General features: G+C 48.8%; 2 protein-coding genes across 14 annotated transcripts in view; one reads left to right on the forward strand and one right to left on the reverse strand.

The window, feature by feature from the left end:
* MAST2 (microtubule associated serine/threonine kinase 2) overlaps window positions 1–11,800 on the forward strand; it is a 192,528-nt gene extending 180,728 nt beyond the window's left edge. For all 9 annotated transcript variants that reach the window (XM_040565047.1, XM_040565048.1, XM_040565050.1 and 6 more), the window contains 5 exons: window positions 1,409–1,635; window positions 3,161–3,283; window positions 4,342–4,478; window positions 4,706–4,893; window positions 5,544–11,800. In XM_040565047.1, the coding sequence (XP_040420981.1) occupies window positions 1,409–1,635; window positions 3,161–3,283; window positions 4,342–4,478; window positions 4,706–4,893; window positions 5,544–7,630 (2,762 nt within the window). In that variant the 3' untranslated portion in view covers window positions 7,631–11,800. The remainder of the gene's footprint in view (window positions 1–1,408; window positions 1,636–3,160; window positions 3,284–4,341; window positions 4,479–4,705; window positions 4,894–5,543) is intronic.
* Window positions 11,801–19,078: 7,278 nt separating this feature from the next.
* LOC121073781 (phosphatidylinositol 3-kinase regulatory subunit gamma) overlaps window positions 19,079–26,874 on the reverse strand; it is a 60,850-nt gene continuing 53,054 nt past the window's right edge. For all 5 annotated transcript variants that reach the window (XM_040565151.1, XM_040565149.1, XM_040565148.1 and 2 more), the window contains 3 exons: window positions 26,610–26,684; window positions 26,059–26,229; window positions 19,079–24,631 (listed from right to left, as the gene is read on the reverse strand). In XM_040565151.1, the coding sequence (XP_040421085.1) occupies window positions 24,430–24,631; window positions 26,059–26,229; window positions 26,610–26,684 (448 nt within the window). In that variant the 3' untranslated portion in view covers window positions 19,079–24,429. The remainder of the gene's footprint in view (window positions 24,632–26,058; window positions 26,230–26,609; window positions 26,685–26,874) is intronic.

Here is a 26,874-nt window from a genome sequence, read left to right on the forward strand (position 1 = left end):
GTCTGTGCACCAGAAAGTTTCAGTAACTCAAATAACTTGGTTGAGACTGAGAGTTCAAGAATTCAGTAGTGTAAATAGCTAACAAAGGTAGTTACTGCAGAACATCTTACATTGCTGGCCCAGCTCTGTCTCTATGTAGAGCCATACCCTGACAACTCCTAATGCCAGGTGGCTGACTTCTAGTGAACAGCCCAACCAGGCAGAGCTACGACAGACCGGTTTGGCAGGAGGCTCTCCCTGCGAGGACTTTGTTCCTCTTTCCAGAGGAGAAGGCCTTGCTGTATTTCCAGGGCTGTTCCCATTCCTGCCTAGATTGGAGCAGGAAATTGTATCTGGGCCGTGGGTGCTGACCCAGCAGAACCTGCTGGCAGAGCAATACCTGTCTGCCCGTCTCAGCTGGGGAGCTGGAGGCAGGTATGGAAATGCTTCTTGGCACCATCATGGTGATGCACATTTCATTTCTTCTGCCTTGCCTGTTGGTTGCTTTTTGAACCACAAACACCCTCATGAAAATCTCTAAAATGTGTATTTAATCACCCAGCAAAGGTTCTTCCAGAGCTGTTCTCATCTTCCAGGTAAATATGTGCTGGGTAATTCAGCAGGTGTTTCTTAGGGATTACCTTTTACAGCTGCATTTAATATTCCTACTGTTTGGGATTATTTTACTGATGTTGACCAGCTTCACTTTAAAATGAGAGTTCTGTATTTGCTGTGTATTTTTAGAAGCAGATATTGTTACACTTGTGAGCAGTCAGGTATTTTAGCCAGTTGCCCAGCTAAGTCACAGCCACATAAGTGAGAATTTAGCTCTGCGGCTGTTGGTTTGGGAAACGCACTCTAAAATACACTTGTGATGTTGTTCTCCAGTACCAAAGATCCTGCAGTGGCTGCTTTTTAGAGTTAAGTATTTTTGCCCCTCTGAATTTAAAACACTACTAAAATTATCTACATGTAGCTGTCTGACCGATAACTGATTTTTCTTTTAAAAATACTGTTTTGGATTTATCACAACACCAATATGTAACTTGTACCAAGATCTAGAAATTATCTGATCTTCTGGAGGATGGTACTAGATCATAACCTTGAAACGGAGTATCCCTGGCTTGTGCCTAGAACGAATACCTGCGATGGGTTATAAATCCCTGAAACAGGAGAAATAAACAGTGTGAACCAACTCTAATTCTAGGCGAGCAATGTACACGTTACCAAATGTGCTTTCTGGAAACTCCATTGGTTTTTGCATTCTAAAGCATGAATTAGTTGAAGCTGCAGGACAAGCTCTGCTTGGTGAAGACCAGCTTTAAGAGCATTGGGCAGGATGGTTTCCTAGCTGTTCTCTAACAAGAATTTTTCTCTCTTTTGAGGCCTGGTTTCCTAATTTTTGCTCACCTTTGTGTCATCACTGTAGATCACCACACGTGTTCCCCATTGGCTAGTCCAATGTCACCTCATTCTCTATCCTCAAACCCATCTTCGAGGGACTCCTCACCCAGCCGTGACTTTTCTCCTGCTATTGCAAACCTGAAACCACCAATCATCATCCATCGGGCTGGAAAGAAATACGGTTTCACTCTCCGTGCCATTCGCGTCTATATGGGTGACAGTGATATCTACACTGTGCATCACATGGTCTGGGTATGTCTCCGCTTTTCTAAACAGAGTACCCCTTGGGTCCAGAAATGCATTTAGCTGGGACTGTGGGATTTAGCTTTATATAAATTGTAATATAAATATATAAATTTGCTGCCCTGTTTTCTCTCTCCTTCCTTGGACCCAAAGTTATCTTTTTTTTGGGTGGGGGAAGCCCTTTAAAAATAAATGAGTAACAGCACTTTGTGTTTTAACTATAGCAATTTTCAAGCCCATCACAGAACCACAGCAACCTTTCTTCTTTCTTTCTTCCCTGCTTACATGAATCCACTCCTTCCACCTGTAACACATACTTTAAAGCATGTTTCTGTGTACATACCGTCTTTCTCTATATAAGGGTTGTTGCATGAGAGCGAGTTATAGCTAATTTGTTCGGACCAGTGTTAGTGATTGTAGCCTGCTTTGGATCAGTTCATTCTGCTGGGATTTTCCAAGCAGTTGCTTGGAATTGATTACAAGCCTTAAAGCATCACTGCTGCTATGCTGTCTGCCTAGGGATTTAGCTGTTGGCTTAGTTGTGTGCTGTGCTAAAAGGTCTGGTTTCCATGCCTGTATCTATTCCTTCCCTTTAGTGCTGGTACTTGATCTCCGTGTTCCTTCTTTTCTTAACATGTGTGACTTCTAGGAATGATCCATTCCCTGAAGCAGGGTAATCTGAATTGTGTAGTTAGAGAGAACAGAGAGTAAAGATGGTTTATTCTTTTCCTGTGAATATCCATGTGTTCATTAGACATTTTGGACTTCATATGTTTTGGTCATAATTTAACGCTCATTCTTACTTAGAAAAATAATCTGAAGCTGCATTTTTCCCTTGCACTTCTCTGCTGTCCTTGAAAAATGCTAAATTTACCAAGATACTGCTTGGTAATTTTTTCTGGTTAGAGGGAGAGTTGCAGAGTTCTTGAGCATGAATGTCGCCTCACTGGAAAGGAGGTTGCCTTTCTGAACAGTGATAGGGAAGGGCAGTGTGTACATGGGGAAAAGATATGACGTTGGATAGGTCAATGAAGGATGGAAAGTAGAAAAAGAAACTCTGTTTGGGATTAGATGCAGCATAGGCAACCTAAATGCATGGCAGAATCTAATTTAAAAGTCTGTTGGCCTTTCTGGGTACCAGTATGTACATGGTAGGATGTTGCAGTTGGGATGGCAAAGAAATTGAAGAAGATTAAAGTCTTGCCTGAAAATCAAGAGCATCTAGTTAACATACCCAAGTGCTGAAAAATTTTGGAAGAGTATTAAGTCTCTGGCTTTGGGAGGAGCTGGCCTCTCAATCAGCTTAACCATCCTGGCTGTCTGCCTTGGATCAGGAGAAGACTGTCAGGAGCTGGGGGAGGAGTGGAAGAGTGCAAATTTTTGTGCTTGGCTGTGCCAGTCAGTGGTTCCTTTCACCCTCTTTTGAAACAGCTAATGTTGGCTGCAGTGAGAAATGAGCTGGCTTTGTGTCTGATCTGGCCAGCTATCTCGTACGTTCCTCTTCTCAAATCAGTCATCCCCTTCTCGTTGGCAGCACGTGGAGGAAGGCGGTCCAGCGAACGAAGCAGGTCTGCGTGAAGGTGATCTGATAACCCATGTCAACGGGGAGCCAGTCAACGGGCTGGTGCACACCGAAGTGGTGGAGCTAATTCTGAAGGTAGGGACTTGGCACTGTTAGATATTGGAAAATAGGTAATATGCAGACTATGAGACAGCTTGTTTAAAACGTTGCAGATATCTAATTGGTATTGTCTGAAATACAAGTATGTACACAGCACCTGGCCTTTGCTTTGCCAAAACTCATTGCTGTAGCTTGATTCCTAAATCTCCAAAATTGTCTGCATGTAATTTAAGCTGAACTCAGATACTCTATTTGAGAAATAAGGGCTTGTCAGATACATTTTTATCAGTATTAAAGACAAAGATTAATAAGATTCAAGTATACCTTTCCTCAAACAACACTTTAGGAAAAAAAATACCTTAAAAAAGTCCAAATTACTTTTATTTTTTGCCTTTAGGCTGTGCTAATGTTATTATCTCTTAATACTGCTTTCTCAAGGATTATTCCCAGCAGTATTTAAAAGCAGCTTTGTAATGGTTGGTCTTAAAATTATCCAGTTAAATGACTTGTATTTTGGTACCTCCTTCTGAGCTGAATCCATTTATGGAAATAAAACCCAAAGTTTTGGACCGTTCCAATAGACAGAAATCTTTGGGACTGTAAACAAAGGAGCAATCAGGATTTTTTTAAATTTATTTATATATATTTTTTAAGATGAGTGAGACGAGACATGCTGTGTGTTGCAGATTCATCATGATAGATGCCTGATATGCTCACACTTGCCATCATTCAGAGCAAAGGGAATAGGATTGGTGACAGAATATCACTTTGTTCAAGCTTCCAAGTATTACGAGTATTAAACTGAAGCATTTGGAATCTCAATGGGAGAGGTCGGATGCTGTGTTCTCTCTGCTCTGGGAAGCTTTACCTACCAGCTGGGATCTGATCTAATCATTTGTGAAAGCCTGACTAAAGAGAGCTCTCTCTCAGCAATTCCGTAATAAATGATAGGTGGAAATGCAAAGAGGGAAATGGAGTTTGACAAAGGATTACAAAATGGCAGTCAGTAATAAACTAGCAGCCTACCTGCTTAGCCTGCAGATTTGCTTCAAAAAGCCATGTTTTCAGCAGTGTCTGTGTCTTGTTTCTGACAGAGTGGAAATAAAGTGTCTATCTCCACTACGCCATTTGAGAACACATCCATAAAAGTTGGACCAGCTCGAAAGGCCAGCTACAAATCCAAGATGGCTCGTAGGAACAAGAAGAGCAAAACTAAGGATGGTCAGGAAAGGTTTGTTTTGTTGTTTCTCTGTGAAAATTAAGCAGTAACCAGGATAATGTGAGAGAGATCTTGTCAAAGCAATTTGCAGATAATGTGTGTATCAGCCTGCACATACTGTGTGTTTTCTTTTCTTTTTGTTTTCTTTTTCTCTTTGTGTCATAAAATTGACTGAAATATGCCAATAAAGGTAAATAAACCATTTGGGCTTCTGAACAACTTTCAATACTTTTCCACAGTAAGAAGAAGAGTTCTTTGTTGAGGAAGATCACTAAACAGGCATCACTGCTTCACACCAGCCGTAGTTTATCTTCGCTGAACCGCTCTCTGTCTTCTGGAGAAAGTGTGCCTGGCTCTCCAACCCACAACCTGTCTCCTCGGTCACCTACACAGAGTTACAGATCCACTCCAGAGTCTGTACACTCAGGTAAAAAACAAAACAAAAGAAAACAAAACAACAAGCAAACAGAAAAACTTGGGAAAGATTTTTGCATTGATAAATGCAGGTAGTAGATCTGTTTTTGGAGTAAAATGACAGCTATGATGTTGATTACCTTAAGGATGGATGTATTCTCATTCATTTATTCATTTAAAAATGAAGATCCATACACCCTTTTAAGAATGCGGTTACTGAACGGTAGCATCCTTTCACTTTGATGCAAAAGTACATTGTAAGTTGCAGTGGTTTTGTAGCCGTTTGAGACATTTTCTTTATTAGTTCAGAGAAAAGGAATCAAAACAGTGTGGAAAAGTCATATTTGAAAATTGAATTAGCTGACAATAGAGATTTGCCTCACAAGAATAGCATTGGAACACATGGCTTATTTAACTTGTTTTTGTTGTTGTTTTTGCAAAAAAACGCTCTGATAGCAGAATGTTTCTTACTGTATTCTGGTGTTGTGACAATGGTGTGATTTTTCAGTCAGAAGCCATGGAATATTATCTCACAATATTACTGCAGTGCTTTGTGGTAATATGGCATTTTGTCTTGCTTTTGCATGTCTTATTTTCAGTAACTTGTTTTAATGATCACATGTGTAATAATCTTCATGGTATTTTTTTTTCATCTCTTCTAAGTTGGTGGCAATTCTTCCCAGAGCAGCTCTCCCAGTTCCAGTGTTCCCAATTCTCCAGCCAGCTCTGGACACATCCGACCCAGCTCTCTGCATGGACTAGCACCAAAGCTTCAAAGACAGTATAGATCTCCAAGGCGCAAGTCTGCAGGAAATATTCCTCTGTCACCACTAGCTCACACTCCATCACCAACCCCACAGTCCACGTCACCGCAACGCTCCCCCTCTCCTTTACCAGGACACTCAGTTGGCAGCTCTAGTATTATTCAGTCTTTCCCAGTAAAACTACACTCCTCTCCACCACTGGTGAGACAAATTTCTCGCCCCAAAAGTGCTGAGCCCCCTAGGTCTCCTTTGCTAAAGAGAGTACAGTCGGCTGAGAAACTAGCTGCCTCGCTGTCCTCTTCTGAGAAGAAGCTGGCTTCCTCACGTAAGCATAGCTTGGATATCTCTCACTCTGAATTTAAGAAGGAGATGCTACAGAGGGACCCAAGTCTACAGAGTTTACAAGAATCTGTGAATGAAACAACGGGTGGCAAACTTGGGCTAGCGGAAAAAGGAATGTTGCAGAAGCCAGGTTCCCGGAAGTTGGGTGCTATTCGACAAGACAGGGTGGAGAGGAGAGAGTCTCTGCAAAAGCAGGAAGCCATCAGAGAGGTAGATTCTTCTGAAGATGAGACAGATGATGGTTCAGAGGATAGTCAGGATGGGAGAAGAATGGACAAGCCCCCTGACAGTGGAGACCAAGGCTCAGATTCTTTTAATGAAGATAATAAGTTTTCCTCTAAGTTGGAAAGCAAGGATAGTATTGAAGATGATGCCTTTCTACCCGAAGATCCAAAAGGTACAGAAGATTTGCAGAAGGGAAATGTTCAACAAGCCAAGACTGTTTCAGAACCGTTGCAAGTTGCTGTGCACCCTTCCTCATCAGAGGTCCTCCCAAGAACTTCTCCAGAAAATTTAGCTGATTCGGAAAAGCCATTCCTAAGGTCAGGAACAACTGCAAAGGAACATAAGTTGGCAGAAAACAAAGCCTTTCAGTGTTTAGGTCCAAAAGACAAGTCTTCTGAAGCAATCAGAGATCAAAGGGGAACTACTAGTACTCAAAAACCTACAGATTGCACAGAAAGTATACCGTGCCCATCTATCAAACTCCCTGAACTTGAAAAAAGTGACTCTTTAGGGGCCTCATGTGGTAAACTTGACCTGAAAGACACCCCACTAACAGAAATCAGCCAGAAAAAACAAGATTCAAAACCTCTGCTAGCACTTTCTTCTTGTTGCACAGCAAGTGTGAGCACTCCTCGCTTGGTGAGCCCTGTGGATCGCAGTGAGAAGGATCACAAGGGCACAGTTCAGCCCGTAGAACAGCACAGCACCTTATCTCTGTGTCCTGCAAGTGTGAGTGAAACATCCCAAAAAAGTCCTAGCGCTGAAAAGCGACCCAGCTCGTCCCAGGCAGAGAGTGCTTCAACGGCAAGCAAAACGAGCCAGGGCAGCCCAGCAGGTACTGTGTCCTCCACACTGCTCGTCCCCAGTGCTATCGAAAGGGCACTCTCCATGTCTCAGTTAATGCCACTAGCTCAGAGTGTCTTGGGCCCTTTGAAGCTCAGCATGCCTGGTTCTGGAGAGGTGGAAAAGAAAAAGGATTTCCCCCATTTGGGTGCCTCCTGTAAAGAAGAGAGAGATCTGAAGCAAAAAAGGCAGGAAACTTCACAAACAGGAGCATGTCAAGAGAAAGCCAAACTATCCAGCACAGACAGTCTGACCACGAGGAGTGGATCCTGCACAGAGTCATTACGCTCAGCAAAACCTTGGGAGGCAACGTGTCCTGTGGTGGCAAGAAAAGAGGCAACTTTTTGCAGTGCTAAGGCATCTGAAGTACTGGGAGGTAGCTGCAAAATCACTCAATCAAAGGAGCTGTCGCATGCTCTTGGACAGCCACCTCTGAGAGCCTCTCCTCTGCCAGATGGCAGCACGAGGCCCTGTAAAGAAGGGACTCTCACACAAGCAAAAAGCAAAGAGGTTGGAAGTCAGTTAAAAATACAAGACTTTCCCCTGTCACATGATGGTACTGTAAAGAAAACATAGCAGCATCCCTGGTACACACGGACTGGAGCATTCTGCATTCGGAATAGAGACTGCATGTTTGAATTTTGTAATATACACTAATATAAAATAGAACTTGTGTACATCTATTTTTGGGAGGGTTTTTTTCATACTGTTTTTTGTGTTTTTTCATCCTTGCTATTCTATTTTTGTACACAGTAATGCTTGCTGTTTGAGGTCTCTTTAGAACAGGGTATCTTTAAAACAGGGCTTAGGAAACAGTTTGCTGATTTTTCCCTTCCTGACCTTTTGTTTTGCCTGAGTTTAGGGCTTGTTGTGCTCTTCCTTCCAATTCTGCATTTATTTAAGATCCCAAAAATTCTCAACACAAAAATGGCAGCTTACTTCAAAATCTCTGGTTTTCAAACTTCTTTCAAATGTCTTTGAAATTCACAGGTCTTGAATATTGTTTTTGAATTTACAATCTAGTTTTCTTTGACAAGGAGAAGAAAGTACTCTCTGGTCCACAAGTTTGGGAGCAAATCTTCTTCAGTGCAAGTAAGGCCTCTTTGTCACTGTGTGCACTCACAGTTCTGCACACATCCTTAGAAGATACGAAAGAAGAGACTTGGATGGAGGGGCTGGACAGAGAGATATCCCTATCTTCTCTTTAAACCAAGTAAAAGTGTTTTTTTGTTTGTTTGTTTGTTTGTTGCAATCAGAGAAATCTCTAAGCTGTTTTTTTGGGAGGGATTGTTTTTATTTATCCTTTACAGGACACATGGCAACTTCTCCTTCTGTTTTTAAAATTTTAATGATGTTTTATCTTCCTTGGTCTGGCTTCAATTTGTAACTTGCCCTGCCTCAGAATAAATGACCCCAGGAAAGGGGCGCCTTGTAGGTGGATTTTAAAGTAGAGAAATTTGTAGTCACGTGTTCTCTAGTATGTCTTGGGCGAAGATATCTCAATTGATAAATGACCTTCGGAGACTTTTCCTTCTCTTGGTGAGTCTAAATAGGCAGGGATTTTAAGGTGTTCCTTAACATTTCGGAACTGGGGCTTGGGAAACTCGCTGAGTTTTCTAAATCTGCCCATTTTAAAAACAACCAACCAGAAAACTATGAAGAGTTCTGACTCCTTGAGTTCTGTGGACAAGCTGCAAGCAGACTTCAAAACACATGTGATATTTTAAGATTTCAGCTGTGATAGCTAGATCATTTCCACTGCAGAGGTCACTTGGTTCCATTAAAAATTACTCTCGGCTCTTAGGTTTAGACATTGCTTTGCTTTAGGTGTGACCGACTCCGGGTACCAGTGCTCTTTGCTGAGGATTAGATACCAATACACCAATAACTGTGACTGGTGATACCTATAGCACTGTAAGCCATTTCTTCATCCAGTTAAAGGTTACTGTCAGTGAACACTCCCGTCATTTGTCCCAGATTGTGCTCAGCTCTTATTCTAGTCTTGTCTGAGTATATCCTCCTGTGGATCACCCGCACTATCTAGTGTCCTGCTCACTGGCTTTCTCTGTTAGAAGCAGAATGACTGTGCAACAGTATTTCAAGCTAAAACCTGCACCTGTTGGTCTGTTTCATTCTACTGCTGCCTTTTTCATTGTCTTGGCCTTTTCTGAACTTGAAGTTTTGATTCACTGTCCCTAAATGTAAATATGTTTTTATATAGGAATGTATTTTCTTCATCTCTTTCAACTTGATTTCAGCTTAATCCACAAGTCACATAAGTCTCTGTAATCTTGCCCTGATTCTTTCTGTATAACCATTTTTTCCCCATCATGTACATGATTTTTGGCTGCTTGGATTTCATTTCTTCATTTCTGGACCAATTTTGGTTTGGTTTGAGCTTTTTTTTTTTAACCATGTTTAAATGAGTGTTTACTCTGTGTGTCTGTGTGAACATGTATGGTGTTGTTAATACACTAGCCAAAGCCTCAAAGCTCCCAGATAACACCTGAATAAATCTTGCTGTGACGGTATTGAGAGCAGGGCCTTGCTGTACTCTCTCTTTGCTCTTTCCTGCTGGAATTCGTAGGCTACCTGTGTGCACTTGGCTGGCGATTATAAACCCCATTTCCACTGCCCTGTCAGGGGCATGGGTGCCTCCAGCCTCGCAAAGCCCTCGTGTTGATATCATTCTGTGCTGCTTTGGAGCGGTAGCAAATAAGGAACAGACTTGGCAGGATCCGGTGCTTGATCTGGCTAGTTTCCTCCCTACTGAAATCTCCTAAAAAATTGCTGAGAAGCAACAACGTTCAACTGGCAGTACAGCATAAAGCAAGGTTCCTGGGAATGAAGAGAAATTGATTCAGCATCATAATTCCGTGGCAATTGTGAAGAGAAGGCTCAAGCTTACGTCCAGGGAGCACCTAACCTTGGCGAGATGGACGTCCCCGTGTAAATCGAGCAGTGAGTGCAGGAGGACGTGCTTTGGCCTTGCTGTTCCCTCGGTGGCAGGTCCCTGTTTGCATCTCCTGTGGTGAGGCACCTTGCTCTGTGAGTGTGCTCCCAGGGGTGTCCACAAAGGGGTCTGCATTAAAAAACCTGAAGGGAAAACCAAACCACTGCCCTAGCAGGAGGGGGCTTTGCAGCCTGTGTCATTCGAAGCAGCCAGCCCAGGCCGTTAGCTGAAGTGGCTTTAAGGGGGAGCGGTGAGAGCAGGCAGCTGCTGGCTTTCCGTGATCTGTGGTGTACTGTAGCACTTCTGAACCCCTTCCCAGTGGCGTACTTGAGGATCCTGTCGGACCGAGCCCAGTAAGGGGGCCTAGGTTATGTCTGTGCCAGGTACGTCGGGGTCACAGGGCCTCCTGTGGGACACGCAGGCTGGGAGGTGACCGTCTGAAGGTACCAGCTCCATTAGCTGCTGACTCCCTCTCTTTGCAGCCGGTACCTCCAGTGCTGAATCGGGAAGTTATCCTTTCTTGAGCACAGAAAGAGGAGTGGAAAACTGTCGTGTCACAGCGTTTGCTGCTTTTGCCTGAACTGGCCAAAGAAGAGGTGAGGTATGTGCTCAGTCACCTCTTTTGTAGCTAAGGTACAGAAAGTGATCAGTGCAATTTCAAAACCCTGCTTTTTTCGGAAGCCAAAGCCCAACAGCATTACCAGGAGAGCATCCTAGTGAAACCCTGGGTCCCTTGCTCCTCCTCAACCCTGCAGTTCCCCTCCGTGTGCCAGGTGCACCATCTTCCCCATCCACCACCTGTCCAACTCCTGTTGGGGCACCTTAGCATAAAGTTTAGGCAGAAAGATTTTTTTGGTGAAATTGCGATAACAAACCAGGTGGAGACCAGGACTTACTCCTTGCTCTGCCAAGAATTACTTACATACCTGCTCAGATTGCAAAATTTGTGTGCTGGGGAGGGGAAGGAGATGTTGGGAACGCTGTGTCCATGCGCACGGGTGCGCTGCGCAGCCCTTCCCAGTGCAGGATGGGGCCCACGGCCCCGAGCAGAGCAGGCAGCAAGCCGGGAACGTGGCCTCCATAAGTGACACTGAGTCAGACAGGTGGGAGGAATTCACTGGTGAATGAGCCGTGCATACAACCACCAACATACATCGCTTTCCTGATTGATTTCCCCTCGCAGCTCTCCCTTGCTCCTGCCCCCGGCCAGCGCCTTCCCGCGCTGCCTCATTTCAGTGTTATTTTTCCCTTTGTCTCTTACTGTTGCGGACTAAGAGAGATGGATGATATTTATTGTAAATATTAGACGTTAGCATTGTAACGGCCGCTCCTGGGTCCGAATGTCAGAGGCCTTTGGCTGCTAATGTACTACAGAGCGCTTGCTGGGGAAGGGTGGGAGTGACCAGTGGTTTTGGTTGCCACACTTGCATTAAGGTGTGATTTGGAGTATTTTTATTTTATTTTTTTTCTTCTGAAGAGGGGAGGATAAAGTCTTTCTCTGGTTTTCTCTTACTGGATGTGAAGGATAATTCTGTACTTCTAGTAGAAGATTTGACAGAAGTGTGTGTTTACGTTGTGTTCGATATCATATCCAGGTGGCTGCGAGAGCACCTCCGAAGCTGGGCTCTGCCAAGCCGTGTCACTCAGCACTTAGCTAGATAAGAGGACGTGTGGAATTTCTGTGTTTTTAGAAACTTGAACAATTGCCACATAATAGCGGTGCAATAATTTTTATTCATGTTGTACCTGCATGTCGATGTTCAAATCCTCCTCCGAAATAAATTTTTTTTTTTTACATAAGTTCCAACTCGTGGTGCTCGCTTGTTTTCTCACCCAGGGGAGCGGTGGCAGGTCCGGCCTTGGCCTGGATTAGCCCTGCAGCCCCCTTGTGCCCCCAGCTGTTGAGGCTCTCTTGATAACGCACTACTCCAAACCTTTCCAAAAGCAGCCCTTTGCTTCTAACGTTAGCACGTGCGCGCTCCGTGTGAAAAGCCTTCGAAGGCTTGTTCCTGTCCTCGGAAATCAGGAGCTGGGGCCGTGCTCGTGCTGGGGGCATCGGGCTCAGCCTTCCTCCCTGCTCCCGATGGAGCTCATTTCCCCACGGCCGGGCTGCGAGGAGCGACGTGCGCCAAGGCACACCTCAGCCCGGGCACCGGGTGCAGCTGCTGAAGCGGGGAATGGGGCTGCGAAGTGTCCTGCCCTTGTGTGCGTTAAAAACAACAAGAAAAGCCGATACATTGTGCTCTGCATTTTTTCCTTCCCCAGGGAGGAAGAGGAGCCATCCGCCGTGGCACAGAGGCAGGAGGTACGTGGCGCATATATGGGTGCGAGCAGCCACGTGCTGCCCCAACAAGTGGCACCGACAGCGTCCTGCTGGCAGGGCGGGGGCACCCGGGACCGATTAAAACCCCGTCTCATCTCTGCCCTCGGGAGAGAGCCCCAGAGGGACATGATGCTAACGGTGAGATCCCCGAGAGACTTGGGGTGCCCCTAGGGTGCCACCTCCCTGACTGCCACCCCCTGTGCCCACCGGTGGCGCAGAGCCGGGACCTGCACCGGGCATGAGGGCGTCTGCAGGGTGGGGGGGACACAGGCCTGAGGAGCCAAGTTTTGGGGTGAAACCCTTGGGGCTGGCCCCTGGCGGCCCCCGCCTCCATCCCGTGCCAGTGGGCTCTGGGTTTTAAACACTGATTAGGGCTGACCTCATATTTCAGAGCTTACTTCATCGTCGCTAATGAGGGATTAGGAATGTTAAGCTAATTAGCGCTCTGCAAACGAAGGCTCAGGCAGTCTTCTCAGCCTGACATGCTGTCAGCGAACCAGTTACGGGATGATTGTCACCAAGTGCTTGGAGGGGCTGCCTTACGCTTCTGGGCGGCAGACCAGGGGTGGCTGAGGTGACAGAGCCCGTGGCCCCCAGGGCCCTGCCCGCTGCCGGCATGGTGGAGCCAGAGATGTGAAAAAAAAGACAAAATTTGGTATATTTCACCTGGCTTCCTCTGGACACAGCCTGACCCCACACCTGTATGGTTTGAGGCTGCAGCTGAGCTCAGAGTTTGGAATCTGGTGTGGTGCAGGGCTGGGCGAGGTACTGCAGGAGGGAAGATGCTCGATGTCTCTGGGTATTTGGTTTGCTCCAGCGCTGGATCTGGCCCTATGCTTACGGCCAGGTCCCCGCTGCCCCTCGCTGGGGAGCTCCGGGCAGGGACGGGGCTGTGCTGCCCCCCCAGGGCTAAAAATAAGCGAAAGGCAGAGGATAACAGGCACCTAAATATACCTGGTCTGCAATTAGCCCCGGCGATGGCCTCGCAGTCACGTCCGTCTGCCCGCTAATCCTGTGGGCGTGCGGCGGCTGAGGCTGCCCCAAACCTCCCCCCGCGGAGCTCAGCAGCATCCCCACTGCTGGCAGCATCCCCGGGTCTCGTCTGGGGGCTTATTTCCTATGGGGTCCTTCGAAGGAGGACACGCATCCGGCCAGGCTGGGAAGAGGTCTGGGTTTTGCAAACCCCGTTAATCCTACAGGGGAAGGGTTCTGGGAAAGAGAGCCCGGGGTCACGGGCAGCGGGAGATTATGGCCTCCATTAGCAGCGGCTGCCCCCGGCCTCGAATCCCCATGCCCGTGCTGAGTCCTGGGGCTGGTGCCGGGAGCAGGATCGGTGCTGGGACCCTCTTGGCTGGAGCAGGATCAGGCGTGGTGTCCCGGCTGCCAGTTTTGGCCCCGCGGGCAGACACCTGCAGCAGGAGCGGGTCAGGCTGGCGCTGCCGGCCCCTCGGAGGCTGTTTGAGCGGCTTCCACCATCCCCAAGAAAAACAGAGCGAAGCCGAGCGGGCGCCTTCTGCAAACAGGGCTGCATTAAAAACCCATTTCCTCCCCGTCCCCGTCCTCTCTTCCGCACACAGCCGCATCCGCTTTGATGGGTTTGGAAAGGAGAAGATTAAGAAGTCCTTTTAACATTGTCCAGCCCCAGGAGCCGGCAGGGTTTGGGGCTCAGACCCGCCGCTTCCCCGCTGGGCTGCCCCGGCGCGCTGGGGGGATGCTCCTCCTGGATGCTCTGTGGCATATCCCAGACCTGTGGCACCTCCAATCTAGGGGCAAGCAGCTCATCGCCCCCCGGGGAGCACCCGCAGGCGAGGAGCATCCTCCACGCCCCGCGTGTCCCCATCCCTTTGGGAAAGGCCCCGTTTCCCTGCAGGTGCTCCCCTGGGAGTGCCAGGGCTTGGCTACGTCCCCGTGCGCAGCCCGCGATGGGCTCCAGCTGGCTGGGGCTGATGTGGGCGCACGGAGCTCGCTGGAGCCCAGCGCATTTTTTTCGGCAGCTGCGCTGCAAGAGGGTCCCGGCCAAAGGCAACATCCGTCAGGCCAGGAGGAGGAGGAGGAGGAGCAGCAGCAGCAGCGGGTTTATTCCCTTGGCCGCCGGCTTGCACGCCAGCAGCGCTGACTCCCTTTCTCCACGTCTCCTCCCATTCCCGCTGGCTGGCGGCGCAGCCTCGCTTCCTGCCGGAAAATATTCGGGATGTGGGCAGCAGGCTTTGCCCCGCTGGGGGGTTCCCCCATGCGCCCTACACCCCGTGGGTGGGTTTGGGGGGACCTGGTGCTGGTGGCTCGAGCCTGTGGGGTGAAGGAGCTGCTCCCCCCCACTCCCCCCCCCCCCACCCTGGGCTCTGAGCATCCACAACCCCGGAGCAGCTCCAGCTCCTGTCCCAGCAGCGAGAAATTCCTTCTAGAAATTACAAACACCAAGGAAAATTATGCCTTGAAGCAGGAAGAAAAAAAAAAACAAGCGTGACACGGGGAAGGAAGAAAAAAAAACATCCAAACCCCAGCGCCCTGCGCCCGGGATCAAAGCCCTGCGCCGTCTGGAAGCTCTCCGACAGGAATATGCCCGGGTTTATTTGCCCAAGCGGCGGCACTGAACGGCCGCTTTGTTCCCGAGCTCGTCCTCGCCTTCGCCTCCCTGGGCTCGGTCCCCATGGGGGCCAATTTCACCACCGGGTGCCGCGGGTGCAGGTGCCCCCCGGCAGCGCTTTGCTCCTCGCCGCCCGCTCCCCGCGCCGCTGAGGTCAGGTACAAACACCCGGCGCTATTTATGCCGTGAGTGATGTGCGGCCAAGTGCCCTGACGTTCCTGCTCGCCCCCTCTTCCGCCCCGATTCCTGTCTTCTCATCTCTTCCCAAACTTAAGGCCAAAGTTACGTGCTTTATTTTTTTTTCTTTTTTTTTTCTTCTTTTTAAGAGCTATTTTTGTTGACTTGGCCTGTTTCACGAGATGCATCACTGAAAGTGGAATTTCCCTGACAGCTGCTTCTAGGTACAAGGGCCCCTGGTCTCTGCAGTGCTGGGGACAACCACGTTTGGACAAAAGTCCCCTGTCCAAAACTGAGGAGAATTGGGGTCCTGCATCCTCCAGGTCCCACACCACGAGGTCCCAAGTACCCAGGTGCCGCTGCCCCAAGCTCCTACATCCCCAGCTCCCAAATCTCCTGGGTCCTGCATCCCCCCGTCCCACATCCCCTGGCCCCATGCCCCCAGCTCCTGGAGGGGCTCTCAGGCTGAGCTTTATTTCCGTTCGGGCCAGTTTAAATCCTCCCCAGGTCTCCGAGGCGGTCACGGGGCTGTTTTGGGGCTGGTTTGGGTGGCTCTGGCCAAGCCCCAGCCCGGAAATCTCGGCTGGGCTTTGGCTCAGCCCGGCGGGGAAAGCTGCCGAGAACAGGCCGGCCCTGTGCAAAAATGGGAACTGTGTTGCCGATGAAAAGTGCTTTCTTTGGGTAGGATGTTTGTGTTTCCTTTGGCACAGCGGCCGCGGGAGCGTGTGCAGCACCTGCCCGGGGCGGTCAGGCGGGCTGTGCTCATCCCAGTCCCTGATCCGTTTGAAAGTGGAGGAAAGGAAAAGGTGGGGAAGCTCTCTGGGGCCGGTCCCGTCTGCAGGAGATGCTCCGTCCTTGCCGTGTCCGTGGAGGCAGCGCTCTTCTTCCGGACCCCTCGCCTGGGATCCCTCCCCTGCGTTTTCCTGGACTGCAGCGCCCCGAGGGGAGAGCTGAGGGGGAGAGGGTTGGGGGGGCTCAGAGAAAAGGGGCTGGGGGCAGCAGGAGGGAGCCTGGTGGTCACAAAGGGCAGCTTTGGTGGAACTTCGGGGAGAAAATAACAGCCGAAGTGGTTCATCTCGGTGAGGGTGAAGCCTTGGTCCAAACCTGCCTGCGTGCTGTACTTGGGGAGGTAGGGAAAGGCTGAGGCTGGAGCGAGTCCCTCCCAGCTGAACCCAAATTATTGCTTTTATTCCCCACAAAATAGTGTCCAGTGTCAAATTTTGTATTTTAACATTCTGTTCCAATTTGGACAGAACCCGGCGAGTGAGACAAGAAGCGTTCCCGTGCAGTGGGGATTCTGCGTCCGCATCCAACCCTAATCCACCCGTTTACTTGAAAGCGCCTGGCCCCCGCTCCTGGGCTGGCCCCGGAGCTCCGGCAGCGAGGTGCCAGGAGGAATCGCGGCTTGAGGCCGGGCCAAGGCCTTGTTTCCAGGCTTTCTCCCCCTATGGGGAAGAGCGTCCCCAGGAATCTCTCACTCCGGCCCTAAGGGGAACGTCCTGTGACAGCATCTCCATCTGTCCGTCCTGCACCCCTGCCCTGCCTGGGGACACCAGGCCCCCTGTCCCAGCTCCTGCCGGGGACTCGGGGCGAACCCAGGGCCTTGCAGGAAGCTCCGCGGTGCAGCCGAGGATGGAAAAATCCTGGGATCTGCCCTTTCCGCGAGAAGCTGCCCAAGCCGGGTGCTGTTTTTCTTTCCATCCAGTCAGCGCGGCCGCTTGGAAATTTCCTACCCCGGCTCCCGGCTGCGATGTTTTCCTAATGAAACAACCCGGCTGGCAAAGCCCTGAAAAAAATGAGTCGCCAATTAGCGGCTTACATCTTTCCTGTAACTCTACCTCATTAGCCGTTAGTACAACAAAGTAAATTTAAGAAGAGAAACAAACAAAAGAGCGAGGCCCCAGGAGCGCCCCCAGCCTCTTCCCACCGCCTCCGGTGCCCAATTCCCTCCCCGAGGGCCAGCAGGGTGGGGGCGTGGGGAAATGCTGACTCAGCGCTCGGGAAGGCTGACTCAGCGGTTTGAGGAAACGCTGGCGTGGCGTTTTTGGGATCCATCAGCTCAGTCTGTGAAAACGCTGACTCAACAGCGGGCAGAAAACACTGACTCAGCGCTTCACAGCCCTCCCTGCGCCCAGCGGCGCAGCCCGGCCCCGCTCCCTGTGTCCCCTCCGAGGGGCCACCCCCGTTTGCCCCTGCCAGCCCTCGGGGTCCCCGCTGTCCCTGGGGGTCCGTGCCCCTGTCCCCAGCCCGGGCAGTCCCAGCTCTGCGCTTTCCCTTTGCTGGAGGCGAGGCCCGGCACCGCGGCCGGCAGGCACGAAGGCAGCGAACACCACGAGAGCCCGACCACGCTGCGTTTCTGAATTTATTAGAAACAGCTGTCAGTACATCCTTCTAAAACATTACATGTCAATGTGCTTTATTGCAACTCTTTATTGCATGTTTGATCTAGAGCAAGTAGGCCCAGGATGCTTAGTGTCTGGGATTTAAAAGCCCAACCATCTATGAAAGGAAAGTACAGCAAAATCGTAACACATCTGGTGACAAGTACAGTGTTGCATTACTGATCTAGAAACTACAGTATGACTTGTCTGAAAACACTAACATACAATTGGTTTCCTTATGAAGCAGTTTGTTTCTTTTTTAAAAGTTAAACTACATGAATTCCTTTTTTTTCTTTTTTTTTGTTTTTTGTTTTTTGACTACACCATAAACGACAGAAGAACAGGTTTTACACAAATAACAAACAAGAGTACCAAAGTTACATGCTGGAATTCATACGGAAAGAAAATAATTCAACAGCTTCTTGAGAAGCAGGTTCCTAACAGATGCAGTTTCCCTTAAAGAAAATAAAATTCGAGGTTAAAAAAAAAGAAGAAACATGAACGCAAAGATTGTACAAAGAGCGTGCTGTTATGCCAGCCCTCGCTACAAGACCGCACGCCCACTCACGCTGTACAACGAACCGCACCTGTACGGGCAGCCCGTTCACAAGGGACACACACCAGCACCACCAGCACCAGCACCCCGCGCACATCGGCCGGAGCCGGGACGATTCATGGGGAACACGCAGGCGCTCACTGCATCGCGGAGGAACGAGAGGGTTTCCTGTCCTAAACCTTTCCTTTCAACGGCTGTGAATGCTTTGTCCCAGAGCAAATCCCTGGCACGCCCAGGTGCAGAGCAGGTTAAAGCAGCGTGCTAATGCCCGCCCCCCCCCCCCCCCCCCCGCCAGAAGCCCCCAGGCTGGGGGGTTCAGAAGCACAGAGTCGAGATGAGCGCAACAAACTCCTCGTCGTTTGACTGCAAAAAGCCCAACTTTGCCCAAACGCATGTCCGACCGTGCTAGCGGTGAGTTTTGGTTCCTTTCCACGGGGCAGTGCCACTTGCAGCTGAGGCCTATAACCGTGTGACTACAGCTTACATCTACCTATATACACACAGCACAGAGACACGCGCACGCACACGCACACACACAGATGATGCAGACCATTACAATCCTGTGGTGCAATAAACAGCCAGATATACAAAATTAACAGGTTTAGTCCAACGTCTCCTTGCTCGGTGCAGAACTCGCTCAGGAAAACAAGGGGGGACCCACCCCCCCCCCACCCCCTCCCCGGCCCACCGAGCCGAGCCCCCGCCGCAGCCGCGCTCGAGCCCGCGGCCAGCCCGAGCACTGCCCGGCTCCTCCTAAGCCACCAGAGCGATGCTGGGGTGAGGTCCCCCCGGGCAGCCTTGTCTCCGGACACAATCCTTTTTTCCAAGTGATCCCTAAGCCCCTGCTCCGACTGCTCTGAAACCAGGCGCGGGTACAGCACTGCTGGGTCCAGAGGCAAGCGGCCGCCAGCCTTGCGGAAGCGATACGAGATGAAGGTTGAGGAGGGGGGGCAAATTAAAGCTGTTTTGTCTAATACTGGTTGTTGGTTTTTTTTCTGTCAATAACAAGTACATTTCTTTTTTTTTTTTTTTTTTTTTTTTTTGCCTCCGATGCTCACGTTACATTTTTGTAAAGGCAAATTTTAGAACAAATGGCAATTCGCGTCTCAAAACACAGCGAGTCTCTGCCGATGGCAATAAAAACTGCAAATTCCACGTTAATGGGATGGAGCCAGCCCCGAAGCCCAGCACCCCAGCACGGGGCTAACGCGCGCTATCTGCCCCGTGAACAAACAGGAAGGAATTGAAAAGATTTCAAAAGAGATTTTTTTTTTTTTTCCTTCTTTTTCCCTTCCCATTTGGTGGAAAGTATTTCTGCCCGCAGAACGCAAGATTCACAAAAATGTTGGCCAAACTTCCTCTCACCCCATCCAAACATGCTCGGTGCTGAGCCGGCCGAGCTGAACAGGCCTGCGTTTATCTGGGCAGGCGGCGCGGGGCCCTGCTGCTGGCAGCACGAGGTGTGCCAAGGAAAACCAGGGGCTCGGTGAGGTGAGTTTCCTTCCAGGCCGGAGCGAGGAGCGAGGCCATACGGACTTCTATTAATTTCCTGCCTGCCTCTCCTGCACACGCAGGAGCACAACCAGCTCGTCCAACGCCTCCCAGCCGCGCACCGTGTGCGGATCTGCTCTGGCATCGCCGCTTTCTTTTGGCAGAAGCCTCAGCCGCTGAGATTCGGGATGTCACCGCATCCTGAAGCTTCAGGGTGCCTCCCCTTCCCCTTTTTAGGGCTCACTCCCCGTGCCCGGAGTGCTGCATCGGGGCACCTGACCCGCTGCCCCCCTGCACCGCTCGCCCTTGGGAAGGCTTTGTCACTTTGCTGGTCCAAAAGCAGATGTTGCGAAGGAACAGGAGGGAACTACACATACCAAAAAGTCTGATTTGAAACAAAACAAACCGGCCGCATCGTAGTGCTTTGTAAAGCTGCATTTAAACCTGCCTCGTACCCCTCCCTGCCCGCAACCAGTACCTGTTTTGTGTCTGCATAGCGCAGCGAACGTACAAGACTCACTAACGTTTCAGAGCTTTATTCCCTGGTAGTGTAACAAAAACAAAAAAAAGAAAGAGACATTCAAAACCAGAAGAGATTGTTCAAGTACCAAATTAGGGGCTTTTCCAAACTGAAGCGGTGACACTGCTGCAGTGATGCTGCTGCCTGGCACAGCTGCGGCCGCCCGAGGCTGCGGAGCCAGGGTCGGGGCAGCCCCCGTGTCACCAAGCCCTGCCACAGTCCCCATTACAGTTGCCTGGCGTTGCAAAGGGCCAAAGGCTGCTTTTCGCCCAGCTACGATGAATTTGGGTAGGATTAAATAGGCGCTCTTTTCCTGGCCGTGGCTTTCTGCTGTCGGACTCTTGCTTACACGAGTGTCAGCGAGAAAAGGCTCAGGCCCAGCGCGTTAAATGGAAAACTTCTCGCTGCTCTGGCACACCGAGAGCCGGGGCTGGGAAGAGCATTTTGGTTTTGGCATAAGACAGAGGGCTGCACCGGATCTGAACTCTGGACTGCAACTACCAGCGGTGCAAAGCAGCTGAGAATTATATATTTAAAAAAAAAAGAAGAAAAAAAAAAGAACTATGAGCCCCAGATCTGGAGCATCCCCGCGTCGGGCAGCGGGCAGCCACCAGTTGCTGCTTCGCACAGCACCGCGCAGCAGCCCGAGTGTCTGTCGAGACACCCCTCTGCTTCCAGGCTGCTTCCTTCCATTCTAAGATCAAGCAGTAAAGAAACGAGTGGGAAAAGATTTGTGACTTACTAACTTCAGAAACATGGCACTCTTGGCTGACGTAACGGGGCCAATGGCAACTGTGGAAGTCGACCTGATTTCCCATCCATCCGAATACGAAATACTGACTCACCCCTGATCCCTGCAAATATACTTCAAAACAGATTAGAAGAAACTGTGCATATTAGAGTTTTAACATTCCCCCCCCCCCCCTTTAACACTGTGCAAAAGTTACTTAATTAACTCTACATACATAGTTAACACAACGAAGGGTGACCCGCAGCCTGACACAAAGCGGCTGCCACGCCAGCAGGGCTCTCCCCCCCTTTCCTCCCGACATTTCGACTCCTGAAACCAAAGCGTTCTTGCACCTTCCTGCTCTAAAAGACCTCGAGTCCCTCTGTTTTGCCTCTGCGTTCACATTTCCTGTATTTGTTCTAGGCTTAGCAGCTGGGTTTTGCACTAGGGTGTAATCCCGCACCCCGCAGCGGGATGCGAGGGGTTTTCTCCCCGTCCCGGTGCTGCTGGAGGCTGAGCACACCGAAGCAGCAGGACCCAGCCCTCGCCCCGCGGATGACAGCAGCTGCCCGTGCCGGGCGGTTTTGTGCCCATTTCACTTGCCATATGAGTGCAAAGCGGACGCGAAAGGAGTCTGTGCAATGGCACGTGAGGGTCGAGGGCAGCAACGCCGGTGGCTGCGACCTCAGGTGCCTAAAGCAAATGTGGAAATGTGCAGAGGCAAAACAAACCCTCAGCAAGGCTGCGGAGGGCAAAGGAGCCGAGTGCACGCAGCGTGGGCTCCACCTGCCCTGGTTCGGAGGCCTGGGCAGAGCAGCCTTTCAGAAATACTTCGGGATGGCTTTTGGCTCTGAGCACGTTGTTCGCAGCGAATCCATCACCTGCCATTAGGGGAGAGATCTCGGGGAGAGGGGCCAGAGCCTGAACTCGCTCACACCACTGCGCGGCCGAGGCACCGCCAGACGCCAGCGGAATTACTCGGTGTTTACGTTGGCACGGCCAGGGCCGGAGCCTGCACCGAGACCTCACAGCATCAGTGGGATTCCTCTGCGGGGAAACCTCAGGCAGCCCCGCTTCCCTACCCCGCCGCTGTCAGTACCGCGAGGGTGTGCCGGGATTTACGAGCTTGGAAGCAGACCTGTGCTTGTCTAAACCAAAGCCAAGCCCGATCGCTATCTAAAAACGTGGCAGATGAGAAGTGCTTCAGCCAGTGTCCCTCTCACAAGAGCAGGGATCAGAAATTTATGTCCCACCAGCTTCAAATGTTAACAGGGTAAGAGGAGATCCCAGAGGCACAGAAAACGGGTGCTCCTCGCGCACAGATTTTCCACAGGAATTAGGCACCTGGCTGTCACTTGTGCCTCTGAACTGCTTTCCCTCACCGGGCACTTGGGCCGAGCCCAGCACCACGGGAACGCCAGGTGCCCACGGGTGCGAAAGCGATGGCTTTACAGCTACCAGATTAGAACCGCAAATTCTCCAAGAGGTAGGGCAAGGGTCTTTAAAAAGAAAAATTTCCACATCTACACACAACAGAGGAATCCATTCCAGATTTTCACTACAAGCAAAGGCTACCTCTGTTTTTTTTTGTTTTTTTTTTTTTTTCCTTTTCTTGTGCAAGTGGGACAGAAGGGGCACACGAGCAGATGCAGGTCACTCTGACACAGCAGCTTGCACGAGCTTTCTTCTCGCTTTCCAAGCTTTGGTTAAATCTTGTGGTGTTTCATTTCATGGAAAAGTGGCATCTACAGAGCTCCTCACCAGCAGACTGCACTCCGGCTGATCGGAAAGTGCCTGGGAAGCGTCGGGGTCATTAGTGCAAAATAAAACATCTCACGGGCACGCCAGGCACCTGGACTCCCCTCCTTGCAACGGCTATCAGTGCTCCAGGCTTGTCGTTTCCCTGCTTGCAAATTCATGACATTCAGCTAAATAATACTTCTAGTGTAAACATTAGACACCAACAAGCCTGGCATTCCTCCCCAGGCATTACAGAAAACCCACGTTTAAACAGGAAATTAGCCACAGGGTCAGAAACAGGTCTAGAACATTCTCAGATCCGTGCGACTGTCTGCTTCCTGTCCTGTACAATGGGTGCATTTCAAGGGAACCGCTTCCAGTAATGGGAACAAAAGTAACTTTCAAGGTTGCGCACTGAACAATTAATTTGCCAGTTATGCTTTGATGCCAAGCAGCTCAGTTTGCCAAACTTAGCTCTTTTTCATTTCAGAAGCTTAAGGAATGGAAATAAGCTGCTCTGTATACTTTCCAGGGAGGGGATTTATCGGATGATTGTTACACTTGACAAAGCCCAGGACTACCTACTCCAGTATCTGACAGCAGCCCTCGCCAAAGGATGGTACCAGACACCCAGTAATCGAGGAGCACAGCGCCCTTTCCTTCCCATTTTGCACTATGTCCAAAACAACTACAAGGGAATTGAGATTGCACCGGTGTAAAATCTTGCTTGGCGGCAGTGGTGTGGAAGTTCAGAGTCTAGCTTGCAAAGAACAAATCAGAGGAGATCTATAATTAGCTCACACACTTCTATACAGCCAGAAGTGGCTACTCCTCAGGAAATAATTTGGTACAGTAAGCCATCCAGAAGCATTAGATTGCACCTACCTCTTTTATATCAAAATCAAGCATTACGAGAGTCTGTCCTTGTTCAGCAAGAGAACAGCAACACGTGAGTGCAAGCTTCGTTCTAGTTTACATTCTGAAGCATCTTTAAAAACTGGAAACAGAATCCCAAGCTGAGGAACGGGAGGAAGGGGGGGGAGGAGGAAAAGAGGAGAGTGAGCAGTTACATCAGATCAGACAAATTTAGTGTTTTGAAGCCACACAATGTTTTAGCTTTTCCTTTTATTTGTTTCAAGTTTTGGTGTAGAAAGTATGTGCGGATGCTAACGCAACCTTCCCCGTAAGTGCTCAATCTAGCAACAAACAAAGTTTTGGTGTGTTCAATTTGGTTATAAACGTTTCCTTTAAGTGAAGACCTGTAGTGCCATTGAAACCAAAACTTTGTCACTGTTGGCAAAAAAATAAAGCGACTTTTCTTTACAAGCATTTTTCCATTTAAATAAAAACCTGAAGCTTTCCTGTAATTCCTTTGGTCTTCTCTCACCAAATTCCACGCTACCTCAAGACAAGCCCTCTTTTGGAAGTTCGGCTGAATCGCAGTGAAGCTGCTAAAATTAACAGAGAAGAATTGCTGTGGTAGAGTTTCCCCCCTAGTGTCTTGGGAGTTTAAGACTGAAAGACGTTACTGATGCCTCGAGCAGAGGCTTCGAATCGCCTCTGCTAGAACAAGAGAAAACAAAATCCAATTAGAAGTTCCACTGAAGGTGCCTGGCAAAAAATTATCTCCAGAAAACAATGTTTTGCTTCCAGTATTTTTGTATGCATTTTGTTGAGTTTATTCCCCTCATAAGGAAACACAAGTATCAGTGTAAAAGCACAGCTGAGCTTTTAAGGTAGCACCAGGACACCTACACCCAAGTTGTCGTCTTGTTGCTGCTAGGCCTCTTTTTGATTCACATTCACAGAATCACTTCTTGTGCAAAACAAGCAGTCTAAGGAGAAAGAATGCCCTCCAAGTTCTAATAAAAATCGTAGAAAAGAATCCAAGATAGCCAACACTTTCCTCCTCCCCAAAATTTATCTGCAAAGAGAGGGGGGCATCTGTGCGTAGACAGGGTAGGCAAGCCTGACATTTAAGGAATCGTTGTGTTGGACAAGGGACGTCTGCTGGTAATGAAGAACCAAATCCTTAAGCGTGCTGTACAGGTTATATGGTTCTGCAAACCCGTAACCTCTTGGAGTGCTGTAGATCACACAGTGTTTCACTTCTCCATCAGCTCTGCAAGGAAAGAAAACAGGGGAGTTTGACATCAAAGAGCAAACCCAAAGTGACAGTCTATTAACAATTAACTAATGCAGCAACCCTGCCAGTCACTAAATTACATAATGGAGGACCCAGTAGATGCGAGCGGAGGAGATTAACAGTCTGCGAAGAAACAGTGCTTCAGGGCATGTGATTAAACACTCTTGCATAATAATCCACACAAGGAGGCTCTTCTATCCCAGCAGTACAATTCCCTGCTGCATTGTTCTCCAAACGTTTCTTGGAAAAAAAGTCAAGAGCTTAACCATGAAGATAAGCACCTGAAGTCAGCAACAGACTTTGTGCTCAGCTTCTTTGGAAGCCTTTCCACTAAGCGCAGAAGCCAAAACCCACACGTCCTTAGGATCTACAGAGTATTTCGTGAAATACGGCACTAACCTTCAGTGTTCATTTTCTAATGTTGAGCATGGCATGGGTTCAAGCTGGTTCATTATCTGAAGTCATAGCGACTGAGTCCCTAACTTGGCAAAGCATTTACTGGAACACAGTATTTCCAAAGCTGCTAGAATAACTTATCTGCCAAAAAGATCAAGTATTATGTAATCCCTGTACTGGAGCCTTTTACAATCCAAGTCACATGTAGGAACAGGTTACGTTATGCCATCCCGTTGCTATCTTGTAGTATGATACCGACCAGGTGAAAGTGCCTGATGAACCTGTCACTTCAGTGACTGTGACAAACAGGTATCCTGAACCCGGCAGGTACTACAGTCTTCAGTTACCTTGAGGTGACAAACCTTCACATATTCCTTTCCCAGACTTGCTTTCAGATGCAATTAACCTCATGTGAAATAAATCAGTGAAAGCCATTTTGCACTCAAGAACAGGCTTGAAGGATTTTTAGATAATGGAATCAGAGTATTTCTGACCTCCATTACACCAGCATAAAACAAAGCAAAACGCAAGAAATCAATGCAAGGCTGTGTGAATGTCAAAAACTACTGCTCACGAATTATGTCTCCTCTGAAGCATCATTGTTATCTTAAACACAGAAAACACCTGGAGTTTGGCATGTCTATAAATGAGAACAGAAGACGTTACAGCTTACAGCCCCTTTTTAATTCTTCCCATGTGCTCCTTGGCAGGGAAGAACATGGGAGAATTTGGCCTTAATTTGTTTGTGACTGTAAAGCTTCAAGTGAGGATACTTCAGAATTTCGTACTGGTAATTGTGGTCTCCAAAGAGACTGCTCGGACTACAGGTACTGCACTTTCACGGCAGATTTCTGCAGCCAAGTTTCTACTATGCTAGACATCCTGCAAACAAGCCACACATTTCAATGGTAGGGCTAGAGTAAGCCTTGCTTTTGTTCTCTGGAATAAAGAGCTGTGGTAGAGATTCGTGAATTAAACAGTTTTAACAAAAGGGAAAATAGACTTACACCACAGAACAAGCATAACATCCTTTCTTGCTACTCTCTCGAATTAAAAATGCTCCATCAGGTTTCCCGCAGAGCAAGTCTTCTGCTTGGATGCGGTTGAGATCCCCAACAAACCAAGTTTTCTCGTCATGATGTGGCAGGTTCTCATCTTCTTCATTCACAAAGTATGTGCTGAGAGAGGGAATAATTGTTAACTTAGCCAGTGCATAGTAAAGAGTTAATAAACTGAGTGATTTATTTTTGTGGAAATCATTCAAAGGAATATAAAGCCACCCAAGTTGGGAGTCCAGGCTCCTAACAATCGTTTGGTATCTGCTGACAGCCTTTCATACTACAGGCTTCAACTCAGTACTTTATTGTTCCAACTTAGTTGTGATCCTAAACACTTCAGCAGAGCTGCTGCCTCACATGACATACAGCTCCCCTACAGAATGCCTTCCTTTGTTTGCAGTCCTTTACTGAGAAATCGGTGCTTCGTATTACCAACCTCCACAAAAGATACCATTTATTAATGGAACACTGCTCAGTGAAATCATATGTATGACACTTACTCATCAATGTTTTCATTTTTGATCCCCAGCCAGTCGTTTATTCGCCTCTGTCTCACCCCTTTGTGATTGAGCCATCTGCCAGAAGAAGAGAGCACTAGTATGTTACTTCAGAGTACGCATGGGGGTTTTCATATTGAGCAAGCTAAAGTTCAGACAAAAGATCCCACAAAGAAACAGTCTGGAGCTTAGTTTGTTCACCAGTAGCAAGAGCCACAGAAAGACCACAGATTCTCTAAGAGAACTTGTGCTTCCTTCCACACTCTTC

This window comes from Cygnus olor, chromosome 8 (assembly GCF_009769625.2).
Source record: "Cygnus olor isolate bCygOlo1 chromosome 8, bCygOlo1.pri.v2, whole genome shotgun sequence".
Classification (NCBI taxonomy): domain Eukaryota; kingdom Metazoa; phylum Chordata; class Aves; order Anseriformes; family Anatidae; genus Cygnus; species Cygnus olor.